At 43.8% G+C, this 23,021-nt stretch overlaps 1 protein-coding gene across 4 annotated transcripts in view; it reads left to right on the top strand.

Annotated features, from left to right (window-relative positions):
• Window positions 1–22,184, top strand: part of ERCC3 (ERCC excision repair 3, TFIIH core complex helicase subunit) — a 44,618-nt gene extending 22,434 nt beyond the window's left edge. For 3 of the 4 annotated variants that reach the window (XM_083153670.1, XM_083153669.1, XM_083153668.1), the window contains exons 10-15: window positions 3,320–3,522; window positions 5,905–6,001; window positions 6,648–6,765; window positions 11,804–11,922; window positions 19,940–20,092; window positions 21,550–22,184. In XM_083153670.1, the coding sequence (XP_083009796.1) occupies window positions 3,320–3,522; window positions 5,905–6,001; window positions 6,648–6,765; window positions 11,804–11,922; window positions 19,940–20,092; window positions 21,550–21,681 (822 nt within the window). In that variant the 3' untranslated portion in view covers window positions 21,682–22,184. Of the gene's footprint in view, window positions 1–3,319; window positions 3,523–5,904; window positions 6,002–6,647; window positions 6,766–11,801; window positions 11,923–19,939; window positions 20,093–21,549 lie in introns of those variants that run through there. The other variant, XR_014450797.1, reaches the window with a different exon arrangement.
• The last annotated feature ends 837 nt before the right edge of the window (window positions 22,185–23,021 follow it).

Below are 23,021 nucleotides of genomic sequence, written 5' to 3'. Positions count from 1 at the left end.
GTGTTTAGCACAGAACATTTATTTATTTGCAGTTTCTTAAATATTGCACATGCTTCCACTGCATAAGAAACCTCCCTTTTATCGGGTGATTTTGAGCACCAACTAAAACAACAAAACAAAACATCTTCAGGGTTGTGCTTCAGAGCCTGTATAGGTGCTTATATTCAGGAACACCATGTATATGGGCGCTCTCAACACCTTATCCATATAGTTTGCAAGTGTGTTCCATTTCTGGACTATTCTTGCAGCTAGCCCACAGTTATAGGTGCCCCATATTCACTTGTTTTTTTCGCTTGCGATTTAAAATGTTCAGATTATCCACATTCTATGGTGGTTTTGAATTTCGTTGTAAAGCTGAGATTTAGCTTTAAACATACTTGCCTACTTTTGAAAACTAGTTTCAGGGAGATTATAGTTGGTAGTAGAATTTTGCACAGCGCCCCATTGAGGGGGCATGTCATGCTCCACCCAAAGGGCATGTCTAGTTCCATATATGGAGAGATTGTGAAAAGAGATTGTGAACGTGGCACCTAGAAGCGTGGCTGTGCACTGCTACATCTGAGAGGAATCTTTTAAAAATGATTTATATCCAAATGTAGATGAGCCCCAAAGCAGTTAGTAAGAGATACTAAACTTGGTAAAGTGCTGGGAAATGCTGCTGATGATTCAATGTAAATGTATCTATCTCTCATTCATTTTTTCCCCAAATATGTAACAGTGTAATGTGGGCTAGGTGACATGAGGGAGATTGCTAGACTACTCAGTGAGAGGGAGATTGCTGCTATTTCAGGGAGTCTCCTGCAGAATGCAGACGGGGAGGTAACTATGATGTAACAGTGTAATGTGGGCTAGGTGAAATGAGGGAGATTGCTAGACTAATGAGGGAGATTGCTGCTATGTCAGGGAGTCTCCTGCAGAATGCAGGAGGGGAGGTAACTATGGCTTTAAATTAGCTCCCCGAAGGGGTTTCTATAGTTAATCTGCAGAAATCTGTTTGAAATAATAGGATGTATAGAATAAATATTACATTTGTTTTTCCTTTAAAAAAGAGAAATGTAATAGGCTTTCCTTAGTGTGTATTATATGTAAACTCCAGGCAGCTATACGTCTGTCTGTGATTAAATGATTTACAGACCTTGTGATTAATACTTTGGAGATTATATAGCGCTGTGTATTGTATACTGTGGTTTCAAAAGGTCATCAACCGTAACAGGACTAAAGGTACAGACTTGAAGTTGAATAAAATATTCGCTCCAGCACTTTATTCCTTTTTAAATATGTAGATATAAATATCGTACATCTCCCTGGCACAATTTGGCCCTGTCATTTTCTCATAGAGCGTACTGCAGAAGTGAGTGTGATCTGAAGGAAAGGTTTTTAGTATCTGTGATGATAAAACATCACTGCAGCAGTAACTACCTGTTGTTTGTAGTCCTTTTTATTGCAGTGATAGCTGTATGGTTATCTCCTGCACTTAAAGTAAAGTTTGTATTGGAGGTATATAAGGAAGCATTCTCTTGTGACTTGTTCGCAGCATTATATACACCACATGTATCCACCTAAAGTAAACTCTGCATAATAACAAGAGTAGTAATAATGATGACAATAATATAGGCAGGAAGCATTGGAAGCTGACAGACATAAGAATATTAAGGAGAATGATTTATTAATAAAAATAAATAGCTATAATAAAAATAACAAATAAAAAAACACAGTACAAAATAAGCCAAAATATTACAATAAATATCAACCAGTAAATTAAAACACTAATGCTGTTGAAGATTCTACACCAGGTGCGTTGGTGGTAATGTTTGAATATAGCTACTGTAATTATCTTAGATGATTGAGATCGTATTATTAGTAGATGTTAGACAGATCAGAGAGAGGGATTCCGTTAGTTGGATTAATATATGTGATAATGCAGCAATATTTTCCTTATGTTAGTAGGTGTTTGAGTAATTGTGCACAATACTGGCATTCATTAAATAGTTACCGCTCCACTGCAATCTTCTTGTGTTGCCAAAACATGCAAGGCTTTACTAAACGGCCACCTGTGGATAGATTCCTGTCTGACTGTTCCCAGCTGGTTAATACTCCACCACACCTTGTCTGGAGCCCGCCCTTACGATATTTTGCCACAGGAGGTATAATCAGGGGTCCTGGTACCAAACTGACACATTTCTCCACCTTCTCCCATTGGCAGCTTCCTCAGAGAGCATTGGAAGATACACGTGTAAAGGTCTTTTGAAATTCTCCCAAAGAAGAGTTTTGGCCGCACACTTGTTTCCTTAAATCTACTGCTTTTAAAAAAAAAAAAAAAAAATTAATTTCTATTTATGACTTCAATTAATTAGGAGACAGAGGGGATATCTGTCTTTAAGTGTGACTTATGTATGTATGATTGTTTTGGTTACATGTATGAAATAACACCTAGACACGCGTAACCTCCAACCATCCCAAATTTGGTAGAACTGTTCCTGTTTGAGGGCTCTGTCTCGCCATCATGATTGGGACTGCATTGCCCTGATCTGCTTGGCAGTTGGGGAGGTGTATTCCTGCCATTGGCGTGTGTAAAAGTCAAAAAAAAAAATGGCAATATAACATTGTTCTACGTTCTAGCACTTCTCTATGTCCTTTCAGTAGCACATACTTTGCTCTTCATGACATGGTTATGTCCCCTTGTCTTGACTCAGCTGTTTGCTTCAGAACCAAAATCACTTTTTTTTTTTTTTTTCTTTCATTGATAAATAGCCTTTTCTATGTTCTAAATCAGGGGTCCTCAAACTTTTTCGCTCTGACATTATCAAACCATAAAAATAATGTCAGGACCCCAGCAAGTTACTGCAGAAGGTAATCACCTCACATGTGTAGTCAGCAGACAGCACATACATGGCAGCATTGTGGAGGCACAAAATGATGGGAGGAGTCTAAAATAACAGAAAATTCAACAGATTTGTCAGAATCCTTGAATCACTGACTGAGATTAGTAAAGTCATCAGCCTGATAGTCAGCAGTTTGGAGTCGCGACCCCATTATATGAAGGTCGGGACCCACTTTGGGGTCCAGACCCACAGTTTGTGAACCGCTGTTCTAAATAAACTCATGCAAGCTTCCAACCCCTTAATAAGAGGCCTTTATTTACAGACAAGCCTGTTGATGTGGTTAAATGAGATGTTGCTGCTTGTATTGTACGATCAATGAGGGGATGGCCACTGTTTCTATTCAGCCCGTTCTGTGTTAGACCAGTGAATGCGTGTTTAGAATGTACGTTGGATTTCCACACTAACTGCATGCTCCCTCTCTACTCCCCCCTTCCCAGGTTTGGTGCCCTATGTCTCCCGAGTTTTACAGAGAATACGTTGCCATAAAAACAAAGAAGAGAATTTTGTTGTACACCATGAACCCAAATAAATTTCGAGCCTGCCAGTTCCTGATTAAGTTCCATGAGCGGCGGAATGACAAGATTATTGTGTTTGCAGACAATGTGTTTGCACTGAAGGAGTATGCCATCAGGCTGAACAAGTAAGTGGCCCTGCATTACAATGAGGTGTAGGGTCTGTAGCCATGTGAATAGTCGCTTTGTTATTTGAGGTACCGGCTTCATGGGGTTTCTTAGGTTCACTGTATCCTGCTGGCAGTGGATAGGAAGCTTTTATTTCATTCAAACTTTTGTGTCATTCACAATGTAGTATCGCGCTTCACAACTCCTTTATTCAGCTAATTTGTTAATGATGATGATTCCTAGGCATACACTGCAAACCTGGTATTGTAGTGATCCCCTTTTATTCCGTAAGTTGTACTTTCCTGCTGTGTAGATGTGCAGTCTGTTTACTTCCTTTTCTTTATCCTCTTGCGGCACTTTCCTGAGCCAGCTCGCTGTTCATACAACGCTCAGCATTCTGTCTGTAGTGAGACTAGACAAAGGTCCAATTTAAGAGAGGAGTTCACCTTTGCAACCTTTGTGAACCCATTCATTTGTAGACCCATCAACCAGGCTTTACCCTTTATCCTCACTGTCCCTTTCAGTCTTTTCTCACTGCTTGCCTTGCCCATTTGCTGGTTTGATTTGATGCCCCCATTATCTTTTTGTTTCACTCCATTAGCTTCAGAAAGTAATATGGTTCCTAATTTTTAAGTCACCTGCAAGCTGTAGTAATTTAGTATTTTTTTTATTTTTAAAATGCTGGTATTTAGACATTAACTTTGACATAACATGAAATTGATTGTGTGGTGCCATCTTTACCTTCTATGTGTGTAATTGATAGATGTAGCCGCGGTAACCTCCATACTATGTTCTAGACCTTGCGACCACATAAGAGCAGTTGTTGGAGGCCATCTGCATATGGAGCATTGTGCAATGACCTCACTGGGCAGTAGTCCTGCTATACAGGCATCATTGCCCAGCTGACACTGTGGACCGGGGAACTAGAGCCATTCATATGTGTTATCACTGTTAGAGAGTTCCCGTTCTGCATACTGAGCAGGTGAAAGGTGCCTATAAAATCATTCTAAATTACAACAACATAGCATCTGCAAATCTCACTCATTAACATATACCTTTTGGACTCATTGTCCATGAAAAGAATATGTAAAAATTCTTTGTATTTGTATTTTGTGTGTCCACTGAAAGTCATTTATTGGCACTCATAATAGCACCATTTTAGTTTATTCAGATCCTAGATGAGAAAAAGCTTTTAATCTGTTTTAAATAAGCCCAAATGTAGATTATACAAAGTGACACTTAATGTTATTAGGCACAGTCCTTGTTCTGTGTGAGTGGCAATGAAAGAGCTCAAAGTTCCTTTTATAAAAATGTTATGTTTACTGTATATCCACCCCAGTGTCTGGAAATTCTGTGGCCTCCATGCTGGATTTTCTGCAGAAATGTCGATTTTAACCCCTTCAGTGGCAATACCGAGAATTTTCCTGGCTGTGCCTCAGTGCCCAGTCTGGCAAGCCCGGAACATTTTCGGGATTGCCATAGTTTAGAGCCAGGCAGCGCTGTCGAGTTCACTCATTGATCTCAGGCAGCTTCAGCGCTGCCTGGCTCCCTCCCCTCTGCGGCGCCTCCTCCCCCCTCCCCTGCGGCTTTTGTATTGTCCTGTCCGGAGCCGGCTTATGACAAGCCGGCTGCCAGGGACGGGGTGGCGTGGAGCAGGGCCGGGCAGTGGCTGATTCACAGTTCAGCGGCGCTGCCCGGACCCAGGGAGAGTGTGTTGGTTTTTTTTTTAGGGAGTGCTCCCCATAAAAAACTCGCCCAGTGGGGAGCACTCCTTAATAAAAAAAAAAAACACCACTGAAGGGGTTAAAGGAGCATAAAGCCTAAAATGTTCATCAACATAGTTTGCTATATTTCAGGTGGCTGAGAAGCTGATATAATGAGGATATTCATGAAGGTGACCGAATATGGTCAGACTGTAATGCCATTCTTAAGCCGCATACACACGGGGCGATTCTTCTAAGTGATTTTGACTACAGCATCAAAATTGCTTAGAATGGTTACCTGAATCGCAGCCGGCGACAGCAATGTGTGGCCAATGGGCTCCTGCTGTTTAACAAACGCTACTTGTAAAATAACAGGAACTGATTGGCTGGTATCTTTTTATCTCTCTCCAAGCTTTGATATATATCCCCCTTAGACTTTTGGGATTTGAACATTTCTACCTGTAGGTATCTGTTTTTTTTTGTGGTAACAGGTTCACATTAGTATACTGCAGCCAATGGGTGTACCAAGTCAATTTAACATGCCTGCAGCCTTTTTTATTTTGTATTATATTGTTGGTAGATTGAAGGTAAATCTACCGTCAACTTTTGTGTGTTCATTTCAGCGGCCTCTAAAGTAAGTAAGATTTTTGAAAAACACATTTTATGTTGATCTGGTTCATGTAATTTCTTCCTTCTTAGACCCTATATCTATGGTCCAACCTCCCAAGGAGAGAGAATGCAAATTCTACAAAATTTTAAACACAATCCAAAAATTAACACCATCTTTATATCAAAGGTAAGTAAATCTAATGAGTATTGGGCCCCATACACCTGCGATCATAATTAATTGCTTCTCAGATCCAGTGATTTTTTTTTTTTTTTTTTTCCCAGATAAATTGTTTCTTCAATCTATTTGACTTGCCCACACACTACAGATTTGTTTCAGTGATCGGCAGATTTTTCCTGTTAGAATGCCCACACATACAAAAATGATACTCCAATAAAACCAGATTTTTAAACATGTTTAAAAATCTGATTCAGCAATCAATTGGTGATCCCTATTAATTTTTGATTGGGATCGCCAAAAGGGCGAGCCCACACATTAAAGATTAATTGTGACAATCATCTCTAGAACGGAGGATTGTCACAATTAATTGCTGATGTATGGGGCCCATTAAATGCTGATTAGTCCAATCTGGAGTCATTTATTTATCAATAGTTACTTGTAGCTTATTCTGTTGTGCTTTTCCGTTTGGCACAAAATAGTGAGGAAGTCTAGGCAATAACAGACAAAAAGGTAAGAGGGCCCTGGTCGACAGCTAACAGTCTATACTTTATAGGGTAATTTAGGCTGTGTTAACTAGAGGACTATTAAGATAAACAATAAATTAGTCCACTGCTTTAAAGATTGCTCCATACTAAATAGCTGTTGTATGATGTAGGTCGGAGACACATCCTTTGATTTACCTGAAGCCAATGTACTGATCCAGATATCATCACATGGAGGGTCTCGCAGACAGGAAGCCCAGCGCTTGGGGCGTGTGCTAAGAGCAAAAAAAGGTAAAGTGTGATTTCTTTTACACTTGCTCCCCCATTGTCTTCCCATTATCTAACAGTTCCCACTGGTAACAAGAACTTGGCTGCATAGTCATAAAACAAAATAAAACTAATGTAAAATTTCTCTTGTACTGACAAGAAATCCCTAATGTATATACTGTAATCTTCAGTATCCCATCAGTGGATGTCCTAAACATAATGGGAAAGTTTGTAAAGCATGCAGGGATTTGTAGTTCCATTACAACTAGGAATCCGGTTGTCTGCTCTCAATAAATAGTTTCACTTAGAACAGGACTGGTACGGCACTTTTAGTACATAGGACCCAATTCAGACCTGGTTGCACAACTGCGAATTTGCATAAAAGGATCATTATCGATACACTGCAAATGTGTAAGGGTTTGCAATAGTTGTGAGGCCATGCTGCGTTGAAATCCTGCTACTGTATTTTTATTCACACACCGTTCGCAAGGAAGTAGGTGTCTTGGAATCGCACGTTGAGTGTGCAGACCGTAAGCATGGTTTTAGGGGGGGGGGTGTATGATGCCAGCAACAGGCCAGATATGCCTGTTTTCATTGCAGCTGCCCAGTAAGTCTCTGGCTACTATGAGCCTGCGATGACTGGGGCCCAGTTTAAAAATGTTTAGATGGTGAGACTGTTGCAATGAGCTTTGGTCATATTCGCGCGGCTGTGAATTGATGTGTAGCCGTACACATGCATTTGCACAGCGATCACATTAATGCACAAGGCGGGATTTAACTCTAGTGGGCGGGCATCTTAACTAAACACTGGCCATGTGATCAGGTCTGAGTTACCCCTATAAATGCCGCTGATAAGCACGTGTTCATATTTTGTTATGTTACAACCTCATTTCAAAATGGAATACTCACTTTTTTTCCCCTCTAAATTCTACACACAATACCCCATAAAGAGAACGTGAAAAAGTTTTTAAGAGACTTATACATGTACATAAGTATTCACAGCCTTTGCTATGAAGCTCAAAATTGTGCTCAGGTGCATCCACTGATCATCCTTGAGATGTTCCTACAGCCTAATTGGAGTCTATCTTTGTTTCATTCAGTTGATTGGACATGAGTTGGAAAGGCTCACTCACCTGTCTATATAAGGTTCCACACTTGACCGTACGTGTCCAAGCACAAACCAAGCATAAAGTCAAAGGGTTTGTCTGTAGACCTCTGGGACAGAATTGTCTCAAGGCACAAATTTGGGGAAGGATACAAAAAAATATCTGCTGAAGCGCACAATGGCAATCCTTAAATGGAAGAAGTTTGGAACCACCTAGAGCTGGCCGGCCAACTACACTAAACAATCTGGGGAGAAGGGCCCGTCAGAGCTACAGAATTCCACTGTGAAGAGAGGAGAACCTACCAGAAGAACAACCATTTCTGCAGAAATCCACCAGTCAGGTAGAGTGGCCAGGCGGAAGCCACTCCTTAGTTAAAAAAAATAAATAAAAAATCTCTGGTCCGATCAGACAACAATTGAACTACTGTATCTGGTGTATTAGAGGGATGAATGCAGCAATGTACAGAGACATCCTGGATGAAAACCATCTCCAGAGCGCTTTTGACCTCCAACTGTTCATCTTTCAACAAGACAACGACCCTTCACACACAGCCAAGATATCAAAGGAGTGGTTTCAGGACAACTCTGTGAATGTCCTTGAGTGGCCCAGCCAGAGCCTAGACTTGAATCTGATTGGCTGTGCACCGACGCTTTCCATCCAACCTGATGGAGCTTGAGAGGTGCTGCAAAGGGCCATATTCAATGAGAAAAATTTGCCGTGTTTTATGGCGAGTTTGTGCTATTTTCGCGTTGGAAGGAGCATTTTGCTCTCCAAAAGTGAACTACCCTATTCAATGTGATATTTTCGCCGTCTTTCTAAGTGACTTTCGCCGTGTCTCTCCGTGTAGCAATTCTCCATCTTTTTATGGAGAACTGGAATGTGAACTTTGAAACTAAAAGGTTTTTTTTTTTTTTTTTTTTTTGGTGTAAAAAAATCAGGATTTTTTTTCTGTGAAGGAGCATGTTATTTTTATTCATGTGCTTATAGCACATGAATATATATTTAATTAAAAAACAAAAATATATATATATATATACATATTTTTTTTTTTTTTTTACACAGAGCAGCCAGCAGGGGGCCGGAGCTCTCGAGCCGCTCATTAGATATTCATATATTCACTGCACCCGATCATTACATATGCACGATCAGGTGCAGTGAATACTGGGTCCCCCGCTGGCTATAGGGGGGGGGGCAGCTTGTGCTGCCTGGGTCCCGGGGGAGCCCTCCTCCCCTCCACATATGTTCTGGGGCAGCCAGGGAGACTTTAATCTCCCTGGCTGCCACCGTCCCCCGGTTCCCTTTCGCGGACGCTCGTCCGCTGCAGGGGTTAAGACTCGCCGCGAGTGGCGGCGAGTCTTAACCACATTGAATAGTGGGAGCAGGAGTGGCAGCGAGCCCTCCGGAACAGGGCGAGTGCATGGCGAGAGAAAAAATCTCTCGCCATGCACGGCAAATTTTTCTCATTGAATATGGCCCAAAGATGAATGTGCCAAGCTTGTGGCATCAGTTTCAAAAAGACTTGAGGCTGTGATTTCTGCCAAAGGTGCATCAACAAATTGAGCAAAGGCAGTGAATAACTTGTGTACATATGATTTCGTAGTGTGTTGTTTTTTATTAATTTTTTTTTAATACATTTGCAAAAATCTCCAAAAACCTTTAACTTTGTCATTATGGGGTACTGTATGTAGAATTTTGAGGGAAACCTGAATTTATTCCATTTTGGAATAAGGCTGTAACATAACAAAATGTGCATAAAAGTAAAGCGCTGTGAATACTTTCCGGATGCACTGTAAATGACCGCTACATAGACACAGTTCCCTGTAACAGTAGCAGATTGCAGCTTTGAATTGGCAAGTTGGGTGATGAGGTGCGATCACAGCGCCAAGCCTACGCATTTCCCTCACTCATTGAGTACAGCTAATTGGCTTGAACGTTTCTCACGACCTGTAACATTATCACTTTGTTACCTTGTGAGGGTGGGAGGGTGAATTTGATTCAGTGCATCCCGCTGGGCCCCATCTGCAGCATAATTCATTCCCGCCATCCCTAGCACTGCCTATGGAATTCTCTGATTTATGCACAGGCATTACACATTTCTCCTGCTTTTCTGCATAACATAAACTAGTGTAATCGTGTTTTTCTGTTTGTATTGGCGTTTTTATTTAATTTGTATGAGTGTATAATAACATTCAATTACAAAATTTACTTTTCAGATTTTTTATTTTTGTTTATTAAACGCTGTTGTAGAAGGGTCCCTTTAAAATACTTATATGGGGAACCCTGGTATCTTTCATTCAGGTTCATTTGCACAGGTTTGATACGTTTTGCTTAAAGCCAAAAAATGTTTTCTAAAGCATTTTATCAGTCTGCAATTCCAACGGTTAAAATGCAGCTTTATTTTGATGAAACTATAGTTGACAATATGCTGTTGACCTCTTCACTATCATCAGCATAAGTGTCCACAATCTGCCTCCCCATTTAGAACTGAATAATGGTTTTATTCCCATTCACAAAAGGTCACCAGTTTGCTGTCAGTGGAGACCGCTGTGAAGTACAAGAACAGAGCTGTATGGGGAAGGGTCAGGGACATAACCCCACCACTTCCTTTGCCAAGCTGCATTGTTATGTCTGTAGCTGTACCAAAGATCTCTGTGGGGTGTCGGACATTGCTCACCCCTGTTTATGTTTTAGATTAGAATCCCTGCAATGATGAACAGTAAAGCAAATCAGTGTGGTTACTAATGTGTGCACTTTAATTATGTCTTCAGCTGAGATTAGGGCCCTCATTCTGGTTGACATGCAAAGCTGCGAAATTTGCCACTTTTACGTGTCCTTTAAATACTGCCTGCCGCATGCACCGTAAATGTCCCTGCATGCATGTGACTGGATGTTTTGCATAAACATCCATTTGCAGATTGCGTGCGGGTAAGAAATCCTTTGATCGTCGACCATCGAATGATTTCTACAGTGCACGCAGATATAACACCCTCTCTGGTGTCTTACATCTGCCAGCTCCATGTACGGGAAGAGGGCCCGCCCCCTGCACCTGCGTTACTGGTGCATTACCATGGAAATGCCCATGAATCGCTGGGCATTCCCAAGGGCGCAACGATGGCTCACTACCCCACGGCCCCCACCCGCAGTGCTGAATAATAAATTCTCTGTGGCCGCTCGCACCAAGCGCATAAATCATTATGCCCAATCGGCAAACATCTCTCACCTTTGAAAATTTCCCAATGGTGAGTAGGGACCAGAATGACCTCCTAGGTTTCAGGAACCCATGACGTTAGGTGAAGGCTTCTAACACATTACTCATTTCTGCTGAAGTGTTTCAGGAGCCGTGCGGAAGTTCATTTTGTGGCTAATTTAGAGTCATAACTCAAACAAAAAGATGTGAAAAATCGAGTAAAGTGCGCAAACCGCAGCTTATAGGGTGGAATAAAAATAAAGGCTTCCTCTTATCCCTTTCACCAAAAATCCCAACAGAGATTGAATTCCACTTAACTAGCGCAGCTGAGGAATGTAGCTGTCAATAGATACATCTTGTAGGCATTAAAACATAGGGAGAAAAACAAATCGATTTATAGTGAAGCACAGTTTTAATATCAATTAAAACATCACAATAAAAATACTCCAATCGTATCTGGGTACAAGACAAGTTTACTGATGGAAAACCATTCAAATAGCGCATGAAAGCAGTGGCCGTCATCCTGGGTAACAGGCTCTGCTCCAGGCTAAGATGGATATCCTCCCAGCAAGACTACAAGATGTATCTCTTGAGATCTACATGTATCTGCTGCGCTACTTAAGTGGAATTCAATCTCTGATTGTTGTAATTTAGAGACATGTCTGTTCCGGAAACCTTTAGCGATAATGATTTTTAGTCCTTAACCACTGCTTGTTGGAAAGCAATGAGGGGACCCTATATAAAGAGTGTTTGTGCTTTCTTCTTTAAGGAATGGTCGCTGAAGAGTATAATGCCTTCTTTTACTCTCTGGTGTCTCAGGACACACAGGAAATGGCCTATTCCACCAAAAGACAGAGATTCCTCGTAGATCAAGGATACAGCTTTAAGGTAAATTTTGGAGGTTTATTTCACATTTAGGGATTTATAAACCCTAATGGAGGTATCTGTTTTGGGGTAATAATACCCACGTTCTCACTGCCGCAAAAACCCGGGTATTTGCCAGGGCAAGCAGTAATTTCCTGTGTCCTGTCTCAGTGTGAAAGGAATTTCCTGGCTTTTTTCTGCCCTGGGAATTAGACACTGTTTTTTTGCAGGGTTTTTCCTGGGTAATACACCGGTGTATGGCAGTGTGAACAGCACAGACCCGGGTTTTTCTCACAAAATGCAAAAAAAGCAAGTTCATTGGGGGATGTAATCATGTGATATGAGACAGCCAGCCAATAAAAGCTGGTTTTTAAACAGCCAATCACAGCAATTTGTACAAATTTCCCAACATCCAATCAAATTCCACACACTTGTTGGAAGGCAGACCATGGAAAGCAGTGTGAAAGGGGCAGACCTGGGAAATTCCTGGGTCTGAGGTGCAGTATGAAGGGGGTCTGTAGAGCTGAGAAGCTCTGTGCCCCGCCAAAAATCCGGCAAGAAAAACCTGGGATTTTGCAGGGGCGGCAATGAGAACGCAGCATAACAGACATCCTTGAGGCATTGCTCACTAGTGTCCTATAGGCCTGCCTGACTCACTTACTTATTTATCATGTCCTGATCCCTATAGCAGTGGTTTACAACCCTGGTCCTCAAATACCCCCAACAGTGCACTTTTTTCCAGTTCTTCACATAGAAACACAAATAAAATAATTAGCTCCACCTGTGGATCTTTTAAAATGTGTCTGAATAATGAGTGCACCTGCTGGGTGACCTGGAAAACATTAACTGTTGGGGGTACTTGAGGACCAGGGTTGGGAACCACTGCCCTAAAGAAATAATGAGCTACGATCTCAGGATTATTTGTTTTGCCTCATAAAATGACTGTGGGTCTTATTCAGGTTCACACGCAAAGCTGTGAAATTTGCCGCTTTTCCTGTGGTTTAAACCCCACCCGCACGAATGCTGCCCCCCTTTGCACTACGAATCCCCCTGGCATGTGTGCGAATGGATGTTTAGCATAAACATCCATCTGCAGTTTGCATGCGGGGAGGAAATTATTCGATGGTCGCCAACCATCGAATGATTTCTAAGGTGCACACAAATTTAAGACACACTCTGGTGTCTTAGATCTGCAGCTACCTTGTACAGGACGTCAGCTGCCCGCACTCGTGTCACGACCACATTAGCATGGGAACACCCATGAAACACTGTGTTCCCATGGGCACAGCCCATTGCCCCCTGCCTGCACTGCTAGGTGTTCTTGGTACAGCGAATAAGCAATTTGCCGTGATTGCTCGCTCCAAGCGGCCGCACATGTGCAAAAACATTGCTCACCCCCATGCGAACGCGTGGGGAAGTGAATAGACCTGAATAAGGTTTTGTGTGTCTGTCCAGTTTTTATAGGGAATTAGCTCATCAAGTGCTATCTGAACAGCTTCAATGCATGTGGGATGGATAGATGTTATGCCAATGAGTTGCAGGAATTTTCTTATGGTAATTTCAGGATTCACTTTAAACTCGCTGTCCCCTAGACATCACTGTCACTTGTGACATCTCTGCATGTTTAGCCATCTACTGCTTCTTCCACATACTTTGCGCCAGAAATTGAATTTGTGTTACTAGTACCACATACACACTACACTACATGACCAGCACCGTGATCGATATAGTATACTATATCAGTCTACTCTGTATGTAAAATCTGTGTCTTTATCACTGTAACCTATAGTGTATTTACAGTGTATTTACATTTTTCTTACGGCCAGTGGTGGATGCTGGGGATGTGGGTATTCCGGGCTGGAGGTCCGGGCACCAAGGAGTAGAAACTTCTTGTGGCTAGTGCAGCCCCAGGCTCCGCCCCCCTAATACCCCTTCCTGTCCTCAGAGACCAGTTTTTTTCCTTGGTGCTCTGAGGAACAGGCACCACGCTAAGGAGAGGGCAATTTTTGCCCTAGTTAACTTCATTTTATTTTAAAATATATATATATATTTTTTTTTTACACAGCCGTCAGACTCGCAGCGCTGCTGCGGCTGACGGCAGAGACCTCTCCCGGCGTCTGGTGGACGGACCTGTCGGCCGCTCACACCAGACACCTCAGGCACTTGGAGGGAGCTGCGGCCGGGAGAAGCACAGGTAAGCGGCTTCCCCTTTGAGGGGAGCTGGATATCGCGGCTCACACCGCCGGCGGAGGGGGCGCCGCCGGAGGCCTGGCAGCAGTACTCAGCTCATGCTGAGAAACCGCTAGACCACCAGGGTTTTCTGCATAAGCATCTCTCTCTGTGGAGAACGAGTTACGCTGGTGGTTCCAGGAGGGGACGGAGTTACAAGATAACTCCGCCCCCGTGCTCGCGGCAATGGCCTGTCCTGGGTTCCCGCAGCGAGCGCTCCTCTCCTCCCCCCTGTGTCACAGCGGGGGCCATTTTAGCTCACTTGCTGCCTGCCTGCTAAACGGAGAGGAGCTTAAGAAATCGCCCCCCTTTGCCTCCACTGTTATCAGTGACAGGTTGTATTATCCTCACCTCACTTATATGGTGAAGGTGTAGGAAACAAAGTGCCGAATTCCTGTGTGTATGTGTTGTGTGGGGATTGAATATACTGCAGTGTACTTTATCTGTCTTTGTTATTTTCCACAGTTTGTTATGTTGATGTGAGTATTCATATACCACATCTCTCTCTGTAGTATTGACAGAGAGCGCAGTATTAGTTCACTTATTCTTTTATTTAGTGACTGACAATTCCCACACACAATATTACTGGTGTACTTAGTTAACTCAGGTTACTAATTGACTGGGATACATACACACATCATGTCAGCAAAGGGGAAATCCCGTAGGCCTGGTCCCGCTCCAGTGTTGCACGCATATACTTGCACAGTGTGCAAAGAAAATTTTGCTAGTGCAGAGCAGAACCACGTAGGCCTCTGTGACCGTTGCTCTCAGCCGGGACCTAGTTCGCAACCCAATGCGGATGTTCCCTGCAGACCGGACTGGGCTGCAGACCTGTCCTCTGCGATGAGGGAATTAGCTTCCCAGCTGGCAGCGTCACGTAACCCCGCTGCCGCACCGGCTCCCCAAGTCCAGCCCCAGCCAGAACCTGCTTGGGTAGCAGGTTTATCTCAGTCAGTCCAGGGTTTGGTGCAGGTTTCATCCTCACTACAAAATGTTCTGACAGGGTCTAGTGCAAATAGACCGTCCAGACGTGAGGCAACCCAGCCTCTTTTACAGGACACAGATGATGATGATAATACAACTGGAGACGAACAGGACGGGGGCGCTATTGATGTAGCAGATGATGTGGGCGCTGATACTGAGGATCATATGTCCCAGGCCAGAGTAGATAGCCTAATCAAATTGATACGGCTCACTTTCAACATAAAGGAGCCAGATACACAGGCTGCTGCAGAGGGCATAGATACCGAACCAGTGTTCAAACGCAAAAAGAAGGATAGTGCCTTTTTCCCTCAGTCAAAGCAGTTGGATAATCTGTTTGAAGAAGCCTGGAAGCATCCAAATAGGAAATTTCTTGTGTCTAAGCGGATTCCTTCCTTTTATCCTCTACCAGACAGCCACAAGAAATGGGATGATCCGCCTCAGGTGGACGCCCATGTCACCAGGTTAATTAAGGCAACGGCCCTGCCCATACCTGATGTAACATCCTTGAAAGATCCAGTAGATAAAAAACTGGATCAGTTTTTCTCAAGTCCATATACGCTAATGCAGGGGCAGCAGTTAGACCTAGCTATTCGGCTGCCTGGACAACCAGAGCTATAGCACACTGGGCAGATGCGCTCTTGGAGGGCCTTCAAGCAGGGACTAAAAGATCTGAGTTGCTGTCTTTTGTGGACAATATTAGAGAGGCTAGTTCCTACCTAAGTGAGGGAGTATTGGATGCGGGAATCTTTGCATCAAAAATTTCTGCAGTATCAGTGGCCGCACGCAGAGCCCTCTGGCTTAGATCTTGGAAGGCCGATAATGATTCCAAGAAAGCTTTGGAGGCTTTACCATTTACGGGGGGCATTCTTTTTGGAACGGAATTGGACAAGATTGTCACTTCCATTGCAGCCTCAAAGTCTGCTTTTTTGCCCACAGGAACCTCCAAACCAAGGCAACAGGCCTTTCGTTTTTTTCGTCCCTTCAGGGGCAGATCACATTATACAGGATCCTGGCCAACTAGGTCACAACAGTCCTCCCAAAAGACGCAGAAGTCCAAGCCCAAACAGGGTTGGGCAGCTCGTCGCCAGGCCCCAAAACAGGCTGAAAAGCCAGCGGCCTGACGCCGGGTACACCAAGAAAGTCCCATGGGTGGGGGGCCGTCTTCTGGAGTTTGCGGAGACCTGGTCAGGTTCCACATCGGACTCCTGGGTGTTGGATCTAATATCGCACGGGTATGCTCTGACCTTTTGCTCCAGACCCCCAACACAATTCTTTACAACAGGCCTCCCACTGGACCCGCTCAAGGCGGTAGCCCTCGAGACTGCAGTCTCAACCCTGTTGGAACAGAAAGTGATCATACCTGTTCCACATTCCCAAAGGGGGACAGGATTCTATTCGAATCTGTTCCTGGTCAGCAAACCAGATGGGTCCTTCCGTCCGATATTGAATCTCAAGAGACTGAATGTGTTCCTGCGGGTACCCAAGTTCAGGATGGAGTCCTTGAGCTCCATTCTAAGCACTCTAGAACCAGGAGATCAGATGACCTCACTGGACATACAAGATGCATATTTGCATATTCCAATCAAACAGGAGCATCAGAGATTTCTCAGATTTGCAATATTGGATCGCCACTTTCAGTTTCGTGCTCTCCCGTTCGGGCTCTCAACAGCCCCCCGGGTGTTTACGAAAGTCATGGCAGTAATGGCGGCTCGCCTGCACCTTCTAGGCATTCGAATTCTTCCTTACCTAGACGATTTACTGATAGTAGCACAGTCACAGGAAGAAATCCAGACCCACCTCCAGATTGCTCTGGACATGCTCCAATCCCACGGGTGGATAATCAACTGGAAGAAATCCAGCTTGACTCCCTCATCCACCATGATACATCTGGGAGCACTAATAGATACAGATGCCCAAAGAGTGTTTCTTCCCCAGAAGAAAATACAGGACATTCACTCACAAATCCAGGCGTTTCTGACACAACGCAGAGTGTCAGTACATCTCTGTATGACACTAATGGGGAAACTGGTATCCACTTTTCCGATGCTAGAATTTGGACAGTTCCACTCCCGAACACTCCAGCTGACCCTGTTGTCTCGCTGGAACCGATCACATACGGATTTGAAGAGACAGTTCCTCACCATATCAAACATAGTCAGACAGTCTCTACAGTGGTGGCTGCTGTCGGACAATCTGAGGAAGGGAAAATCCTTTGCAAGCCACAATTTCATCATTGTGACAACAGATGCCAGCCTGATAGGCTGGGGAGCTGTGACCCTGGATCAGTCATTCCAAGGCCGGTGGTCACAAAAGGAAGCAAAGTTACCAATAAATGTATTGGAACGAAGGGCCATCTCCCGGACGTTCGACCAATCAGGAACCCTTCTTCACGGAAGACCAGTCAAAATACAATCAGACAACGCGACGGCGGTCGCGTACGTGAACCATCAAGGGGGAACCCGGAGCCGAGCAGCCATGCGGGAAGTGACCCAGATCCTCCTATGGGCAGAGAAATTCCTACTCACCCTGTCGGCAGTATACATTCCAGGAGTGTTGAACTGGGAGGCGGACTTCCTGAGCCGGCAGACGATCCACTCAGGGGAATGGTCCCTCCATCCAGAAGCGTTCACAATCCTGACAAGCCAGTGGGGAATGCCACAGGTCGACCTTATGGCCTCAAAACACAACAAAAAACTCCCCCTGTACTGAGCCAGAACAAGGGACCCACAGGCGTGTCTGGTAGACGCACTATCAGCCCCTTGGCCGTTTTAAAGGGTGTTCGCATTTCCACCAATTCCTCTAATCTCCCGGCTACTGCGACGCCTCAAGAGAGAGAGGGTGACCATGATCCTAGTGGCCCCGAATTGGCCGAGACGATCATGGTATCCAGACCTATTACAAATGGCCAGGGCACCACCGTTTCCATTGCCCCTCCGGCCAGACCTCCTGTCACAAGGACCGTGCCTACACCCCGACTTGGCCAGACTGGCTTTGACGGGGTGGCTATTGAAGAGTCGATCCTGAGCAGGAGAGGTTTTCCCCCTACAGTCATTAAGACACTGCTGGCGGCAAGAAAACCATCGTCAGCTAGGGTGTACCACAGAGTCTGGCAAAGGTATTTTCTTTGGTGTGAGCCCAGGAGGTTCAACCCAAGGATATACAGGCTGGATAGGGTCCTAGGATTTTTACAATCAGGCCTGGACATGGGGTTGAGCCATTCATCCTTGAAAGTTTAAGTGTCGGCTCTCTCTGTCCTTTTCCAGAGGAAGATCGCTACGTCATCCACAATCCATACATTTCTACAGGGAGCTCTTCACCTACAACCTCCCATACGTCCACCAGCAAACCCATGGGATCTTACTTTGGTGCTAAAAAGTTTGATGAAGGCTCCATTCGAACCCTTGGAATCAGTTTCTCTTTCATGGCTCACTCTGAAGACCATTTTCTTGCTAGCCATTGCTTCGGCACGCAGAGTATCAGATTTAGGGGCTCTCTCCTGTAAGGCCCCATTGCTTATCTTTCATGAAGATAGAGCAGTTCTCAGAACTAGACTGGACTACCTCCCAAAGGTTGTATCCCGATTTCATATAAATCAGGAAATAGTAGTTCCAGTGTACAATACAACCACGGACTCGCAGGATAACGATGTTTCCTTGGACGTTGTCCGAGCCCTAAAAATTTATGTGACCAGAACAGAACAGATAAGGAAGTCTGATTCTCTCTTTGTTCTCTTTGATGCCCGGAAGCTGGGTTGGCCTGCTTCAAAATGCACATTGGCTAGGTGGCTAAGGTCTACCATAAGGCAAGCGTACTTGTTGGCGGGGCGACCAGTACCGCATTCGATAAGGGTGCATTCCACCAGGTCTGTGGGGGCATCGTGGGCCCTGAGGGCAGGGGTCTCGGCGGAGAGCATCTGCAGGGCAGCCACGTGGTCTTCGGCTCACACGTTCATCAAATTCTATCGATTCGACACCTTCGCCTCGGCCGATGCGGCCTTTGGCAGGGGTGCCCTCAGTGCAGCTCGGGAGCGGTCCCACCCTTAGGGACACAGCTTTAGGACGTCCCACATCCCCAGCATCCACCACTGGCCGTAAAAAAAAAGGGGATTTTTGGTTCTTACCTGTAAAATCCTTTTTTCAGAGGCCAAGGTGGATGCTGGGCGCCCGCCCTACCGCTCCAAACCTTGCAGTTACTTAGTTATAGTTCACAGTTAGTGTTCTGTTGACTGAATGTTCAAAAAGTTGAATGGTTCCCCTCTCCTATACCTGTTCCTCGGCTTGTTAAAGTTAAAAACTGGTCTCTGAGGACAGGAAGGGGTATTAGGGGGGCGGAGCCTGGGGCTGCACTAGCCACAAGAAGTTTCTACTCCTTGGTGCCCGGAATACCCACATCCCCAGCATCCACCTTGGCCTCTGAAAAAAGGATTTTACAGGTAAGAACCAAAAATCCCCTTTTTCTCCTTAATTAGATGAAGTATAGTGACCAAGTATCCCCTTCAGTAATAGTAGTAAATGGTACATACTATTATCTTCAGGCATGTTTTTATAGCCTAAGTATTTGCCAACTGGGAATTCTCATCTGCATTTTTCTACTTAACATAATTCTTATGGGTTTGCTTAATTATCAGGTTCATGATGGAAGCACCTGATGTGTGTAAGATTTCTGCATCTTAATTACTCGAGTGCTTAATTTGTTCTGGTTTTCACTCAGAATAGGTATTATTAATCCCTGTTCTGAACAATCTATCCACCTCATATAATATAAAGTACTTGGTGCATGTGGCTATTCAGCAGACGTAGGTTTTGATTGCTGTCTGCTTTTGGATTAGGTGATTACAAAACTCGCTGGGATGGAAGAGGAGGATCTGGGGTTCTCCACCAAGGAAGACCAGCAGCAGCTTCTGCAGAAAGTGTTGGCGGCCTCTGACCTCGATGCAGAGGAGGAAATCGTTGCTGGGGAGTTTGGATCTAAGTCTACACATGTAAGAATAGTACTGTATATATGTTCCGTGTATATTCTGCTTCTTCCACACATGTAAGGATAGGTACACACACTTTAAATATTTATCTGCTGCGGCGATGACAGAGCATCCGATTAGGTAAGCTATACACCCTTACCATCGGCCGCTTAATATGTAATGCCAGACATCCATACTGGGCCTGCATTTAAATTTGTTGGCAGTATGTGCAGCCAGTGTGCACCTATATATCATTCCGATATTGTGGTCTAATTAAGTCGTCAGAAACTGCCGTTTGTCTGAAAACATTTTTTTTTTTAGACAGGTTGGAATGCTTTGACCAAATTTGGCAGATTTTGGCCCATTTCCGGCAATCTCAATCCGCTTTTAAAGTCTGATTGAGGCGGGGAGGTTGGCGCTGTGTGAGCAGCAGCAGCAGCGGCGGTCGTGCTACTGCTGCTCAACTGGCGCAGTCCTCCCGCTGCTGCTGCTCACCCGGTCCCAGATTTGGACGCACAAATGAATAGGTATTGTCAGATCCATTCCAACAAATGTATGTCGGAATGGATCTGACTTTAATTGAATATATCCCATATTGTGGCATCGGCTGAGCTGCAAGGCTGAAGTGAACAGACACATCGGGAGTACACAACCACTGACAATCAGAGAGCTCAGCCAATCAGTGGGCTGCTAAGTCTTCTTAAATGTTTTTTTCAAATTCCGCTGCCCGCCAGTCCTCCTTCTGCCCACAGCCAGCTCCGCTACACCACCACTGCAGATCGCATGTGGTAAAAAAACACATGGGATCGCACATGCAATGCGATAGATATTATGTCCAGCACATAAGATCTATCAAGGCAAGATTTGACCGGTGGGGCAGCGCATCGCGACGGGTGACACATGCAATGGCATGCGATCCATGTGATTTGTCATGGCGATTTATCGAAATCGCATGCCATCTCACGTGTATGGGCACCATAAGATTATGGTTAGAGAAACCATTTCTAAAGATTTAAAAAAATTGAGAAATATTCGTCTTAATTACTTTATCAATAAAAAAAACCTATGAATATACAGAAAATTTGGCACTGGAATGTGAGGACTGAGTACAGTTACGCATTACTTTAGCGATGGTTCTGATTAAGGCAGAAGCTTAGTTGATTTGTTACTGGTCGTATCAAAATATATGACGTATCTTATTAGGCTCATGCTGAGTGAAGTATGCAGCTGTATCACTTTCCGTCTTTCGGAAGAAATGGCAACATATTGTCAATCAGTGAACTTTTTTTTTAAGCCGCTAGAACATATGGAAATTACTGTAACCAGAAGTCCAGTCAATCTCTAAGTCACACACAAAAGTTTTTTTTTATATTTATTAAAAATTTATAGTTCTGCTTCATGAAGAACTTAATTGGCAAAAAATAAATCCCGGTAAAGCATTCTGTTGGTTTTTACATCCTCTCTTTTTTTTTTCTCTGCAGTTGGCGCGGCGTGTTGGTGCCATGAGTTCTATGTCTGGAGCAGACAATACGGTTTATATGGAATATAGTCACCGTAACAAGGGCGCAAACAGCAAGCATGTGCACCCTCTCTTCAAACGCTTCCGTAAATAAAAATAAGAATCCCACATCTTCATACAGGCTGTACAGGAAAGTCATTTCTACAGAATAATGGAACTGGCGGAGCCTGGTGTGTAAAACTAGCAAACTGTCTCATAGGTAGAACTCGATAGAGTTGGAATTCATTTAGTATTTTTGTAATGTACAGAAAATGTTACATTTCAATGACTGAAAGTAATAAAACTTAAGGCAATTTCTTGTATCCTGACTCTAGAATCAGGAATATTCCTTACCGTGGAATAGAAGAATGTTTTGGCTTGTAATTTTCTTTCATTTTTGCTGTTCAGGTTTATTCCTTGTCAATAAAGAAATATCAATAATTGTTTTTCCAGATTAGCACCTTATTATCTGAAGTGTAATTTAAGGTGCTTTGAAACTGCTTTTTTATGCTATTTAAAAATGTAGATACACATTAAAGTGATTTTACAATAAAATATCAATATTGTGTGTTAAGTGTCATTATATGTAACACATAATAAACATAACCAGTTTATTTATTTTTGATCATTTCTATTGCTTAATTTTCAGCCTAGAGGTCCATACACACTGGTTGATTTTTTTCCCAATGTGTATGGACAGCAATGACTGTTGTCATCACTGGGGGGAAAGCAGCTCAGTGTGTATGCACACTGCGCTGTCAGCAGGGGGGGCTGCGTTATGCAAAGCCATCCCCAGAGCTGCTCATCTGCTGGTTACACAAGCAGAGATGAACGGCTTTCCTGGCGATGATGATGATCGGAGCTTGCATCGCTGGGCCTTACAAACTGGGAGGCTTTGAGCTGAAAGACACTCAAACCTGGTGTTTTGAGCAGCTTTCAGCTGTATGGGCCGTAAGACTCCTAGACCAGGGGTTCCAAACCATGGTCCTCAAAGTGCACTAACAGTCCAGATATTTAGTATATTTTTTAACCACATGTACTCAGTCATATATATCACTCTTAAATTGCATACACACTGGCTGATATATTGACATTTCATCTGTAAACGCTGTCGTTCATTGATCTATCGCGTCGGTTGTGCATATATATATCGGCGCATCGTACTGTGTGTACAGGCATTCCGCCAACCGATCGTGCAGCCGTGCCAGGAGCCACCGGTGATTGACAGCTCAATGGGCCTGATTGTAATGTCAGTCCCGATCCGTCTGTAGATCTATCAGAAGATCAATTGACCAGCAGATATATCTATTGGTGTGTTACCCAGCTTCAAGATGGATACACACTATAATGTCTTTCCAATTTGACTGGTTGGAATGAAAATCTGGTCATTTCTGTCCATTTTTCATCTTTGGAGAGAAAATTGTTTCTTGTAGTTTGGTTCAGACATTACCAGAT

This window comes from Crinia signifera, chromosome 7 (assembly GCF_055691185.1).
Source record: "Crinia signifera chromosome 7, ASM5569118v1, whole genome shotgun sequence".
NCBI classification, from domain to species: Eukaryota; Metazoa; Chordata; class Amphibia; order Anura; family Myobatrachidae; genus Crinia; species Crinia signifera.
The sequence above is the reverse complement of the archived record's forward strand: the minus strand, read 5'-3'. Positions and strand labels throughout refer to the sequence as shown.